Source organism: Notothenia coriiceps, unplaced genomic scaffold (genome assembly GCF_000735185.1).
Source record: "Notothenia coriiceps isolate Sejong01 unplaced genomic scaffold, NC01 NC01_scaffold00000339, whole genome shotgun sequence".
NCBI lineage: Eukaryota > Metazoa > Chordata > Actinopteri > Perciformes > Nototheniidae > Notothenia > Notothenia coriiceps.
The window spans coordinates 20,800,094-20,804,304 of NW_011333040.1; the positions used below are offsets into that span (position 1 = coordinate 20,800,094).

The 4,211-nt window shown below is 33.8% G+C and overlaps 1 protein-coding gene across 1 annotated transcript in view; it reads right to left on the reverse strand.

The window, feature by feature from the left end:
• The window catches only part of eif3jb (eukaryotic translation initiation factor 3, subunit Jb), a 6,396-nt gene extending 3,334 nt beyond the window's left edge, over nucleotides 1-3,062 (reverse strand). Inside the window, exons 1-2 of the mRNA XM_010774807.1 lie at nucleotides 2,925-3,062; nucleotides 2,685-2,773 (exon numbers count right to left, since the gene is read on the reverse strand). Coding sequence (XP_010773109.1) covers nucleotides 2,685-2,773; nucleotides 2,925-2,937 — 102 coding nt within the window. The 5' untranslated portion in view covers nucleotides 2,938-3,062. The remainder of the gene's footprint in view (nucleotides 1-2,684; nucleotides 2,774-2,924) is intronic.
• Nucleotides 3,063-4,211: the final 1,149 nt, after the last annotated feature.

Below are 4,211 nucleotides of genomic sequence, written 5' to 3' on the forward strand. Positions count from 1 at the left end.
CACTCACTCACTCACTCACTCACTCACTCACTCGGGCTGCTCGATTATGGCAAAAATCATAATCACGATTGTCTTGGTCAATAATTGATATCACAATTATTAAATAAGATTATTCATTGACTTTGAAAACAACAGTATCTTTTTGACTGTTGATTACCCTGAACGTATAATTCAACTGAAAAACCAATGCAAAAATTAATTAATTAAATGATAAATTTAAATAAATAATATCAAAATAATAAATACCAATAAACAAGATCAACAAACAAGCTACTAAACATATATAAATATGATAAATAAATATAAATTAGACTAAAATAAATTAGATCAAATATGTTGTANTTTGAACAGTATCTTTTGAACTGTTACCCTGAACGTATAATTCAACTGAAAAACCAATCCAATAAAATAAATAATATATTTAAATAAATAATATCAAAATAATATATAGCAATAAACAAGTTCAACAAATATTTTGGAGCGCACTTCGACAAGCTACTAAACATATATAAATATGATAAATAAATATAAATTAGACTAAAATAAATTAGATCAAATATGTTGTAGTGCACTGTCACAACCTACAGTAGCAAAGCAAACTTATATATTTTTTCGATTATATTGTTTTCGTAATTGTGGCAGGCCAAAATCGTAATTGCGATTAATTGCACAGCCCTAGCTGACATGCAGGTAGGCCATCCAGTTATTTTAGCCGGGCCGGCTAAAATGATTGGTCGTGCTTTTTTGCAGTACTACGGCTTCCACAGATGACGTTTTTTTATGGATTTTTTGTCAAAGCACTTAAGATATTCATTGCTATCGGGATGTTAAGAGCATTCCATGGAGCCGGTTTCTCAAACTTACCTACCCCACCTTTAACCATCCAAGTTACACAGGCAACAACACTAGAATAACGTGATTGTTAAAAAATCTATTGGAACAGTTAAAAAGATTATATTACCCATTTTAACAATGTAAATTAACTTTTCGAATGGCACACAAACAGTACATCACTTAGACACCATCACATATATACACAAATCACAAAAATTGCAGAAAATAGCCATAAACATCCTTAATTTTACAAACAAGCCTCACTAACAAAAGATACCCATGTTCCTAATAATTCAAGTACTGCATAATGAGGCGTTCAGATCGGTTTCCAGCCTAAACCAATGTAACTACACAATATTTACAGTTCACAGGCATTTATGCAAGAAAAGCATGCAAAACTAGGTGAGTCGAGGTTCATTCTTATCAATATAAAACTCAATTTCAGTGAGATCAGATTGTATTTATATGATGTTATTATCAAATAGATGAATCTACTAATAACTCAAGTTTTTGTTTAGAAACATTTAAAGAATTGAGTACTAATATAAAACTGTAGTGGGGACATTGGTAATATTATTATGTGACGTGTTGTTTTGAATGTATCATTATAAAAATACTAGGATATGAAATAATTGTTAATAGTTACAATAACAGTCCTACTTGGCACAGCCCTAAGCAAATTCAGATTGTCCTAGGGACTGATGCAACGTCCAAGTTAAAACATGTAATTAAAGTCTACAAATAAGTCAGTGTTGTAATGCGCTACAATATCCACATAATAATTGTTATCACTTAAATCCACCCTTTACTTATACGTAATAACTCAATTGGTATAATGGAACGGAGGCTATTGTATTTGAGCTTACAGTAAATTCAATAAAACATTAATACAATCCACTTGAAATTACAAAATAATATATTTTGTACAATAACAATTTATGTCAGTCCCTGACTTGACCACAGTTTGAGCTATAGTAGAGTACATTGACTCATCAGTGTCTTTAGCTTGGGAACCATATGTGACAGAAAACTGAACAATTGAAGAGGCCTCTACCAGCACTTTCCCTAGGTAAATTATCAGAGGTTTCTCGACAATCACCATCACGACATACAGCTAATAACTACCTGAAAAGCAGCTATGCATCGAGTCTCATACCATCTGCCTGTTGTCAAGTTCTAGAAAGTTCTAGGCCTCGTCCTTGCCTTGAGTTGAGTCATCAACTAGGGTGATGATAACATCTCATTGTGGCTAAAGTTGGTTAGCTCGCTAACAGCCTTATGTTGGATGAAACTCAGGAATGCGGGAGAAATTATAAGTAAGTAATCATGTAATGCAAAACACTTTGGGCAACGATGACATCACTGTCTATATCATCCACAAAGGGACTCTAAAGCCCTCCATCGTCGAGGTTAGCTAAAGCTCATTTTCATAGCAAACTGATAGCTAGCTGAGTGGCCCGGTAAAATGTTAGCTACGTTATCTGAATTTAGCCCGTATATCCAAGATTAACATTGCTTATTCATATCGTACAAACAAAGGCAAATACAATTAATTAAGAGTCCATTAATCAGTTTTAATCCACAAGCGTTGACTGGTGAACATTCACTGTGATAACGGTGCTTTAAGGCCATTTGGAAGCCGAGTTATCTGATATCTGATGGAGGCACATGAGTTAGCCTCAGTTAGCACAAAGCTAACTCAGGACGTAGGACTGACAGCAGCCTGACATGAAGCATGGCACCGCCGCTAAAACACAACGTTAGCTTCACAACAATCGGTCCAGCTAACAGCAGTAACAACAGTAACGGCGACACTGATTTTAACTGAAAACTCAGCTTTTTTCCTTTACCTTAACGTCGTCTTCATCGTCTTCGCCTTCCCATTTGTCAACCACTGCCGCCTTTTTATTCGGCTCCTCCGGCTCGAAGGTTTCAGCGTCTGTAAAAACCACAACATGATCTTCGTTAGTGCAATCCACATCTAACGGCTTAGTTTGACAATAACGGGTAAAGCGTGGGGTTTGTAAATCAACGACTGTGACAAGCGAATGATGAATAGTTAGCTATCCTTCATAACTTAAGTTGCTCACCCCAGTCCGCCATGTTGGCTGTGTTGGTTGTGTTTGACAGGCTCGCAGTCAGTCTGTGCGGCAGCCCGTTGGTTCACAAACAGCTCCCACCTTCTGGACGTCACTGATCCTGTGACCTGGCTGCTTCCCTGGGCTTCTTCAGGCGACTGGACACTGATATGGTAGGCCGGGTAATCACATTTTAAACAATTACATATAACCCATTTAAGTATTTTCGAATCAATCTCATTCTAGGTTTTTGTTTATTCAGAGTAACTGTATTCCTCCTCCGCAAAGTATAGATAGAGAAAACATTGTTATAATACTATTAAATAAAAAGGCATGCACATAATATTTGAAATACAATTATTAAAATCTACAGAAGTACACATTTAGGTAGATAAGTAGCAACAGTATTTATAGCATAAAATAAATGTATCTTGTAGTCGTAGATGACGTTTGGTATATCTACATTACATGTACATTCATAAATGTGATTTTTTTGGGGGGGAGTGGGAATTCGTTTTTTTATATTTTCATTAAAACAAATTAACTATATTAATAAGCAACATCATTTTGTATAATATTTGTAATCATTTTATATATTTACCAATGTATTAGTTTAATTTAAAGTATTAATGTTTGATCATTTGTATTCCTGCTTGGTTGTTACAGAAAACAGAAAAAACACACAAAAATGCCAAACAATGCTGATAAAGTGTGTTATGGTATTTTTTTTAAATCAACATAATATGAATCAACAATTTCCGATTTAATTCAAATTATTAGATAATAAATACAAAATAATTAGCTAGTAAGTAGGTCAAATTTGTAATCATAATTTTAGTAAAAAAAGTCAGGAACTTGATCAACTATCTCGTAATGTTGATTTTAATACATTGTCCATAATTGTTTTTATTTAACCTGCCATCTTATAATGTTAATTAAAAAAGTAAAAATAAACATACTTGTATATTATTTTACATAATTTATATATTAATTACAAAGTTTAACTACAGATGATAGTGATCATTTATTTGTTTCTGATAAGCTAAGCAGTCATACTCAAATATCACAGCAATGAGGCTGCGTAAATGAAACCAGGGTTACATCCTTAACTGTCGATCTGGGAAGTTAAAATGAGTGGTCTAAACACACTTGCTTGTGTGCATCACTTGTGATAATGATTTCTGTGTAAAGTAATACAACATTTTAACCAGAGCTTTGTACATCTGGACTCTTGCAGGCCAGAGTTGCTGAGTTGCAGAGTGAACAAACTTAAAATGAAAAGGATGGATAATAGAGATA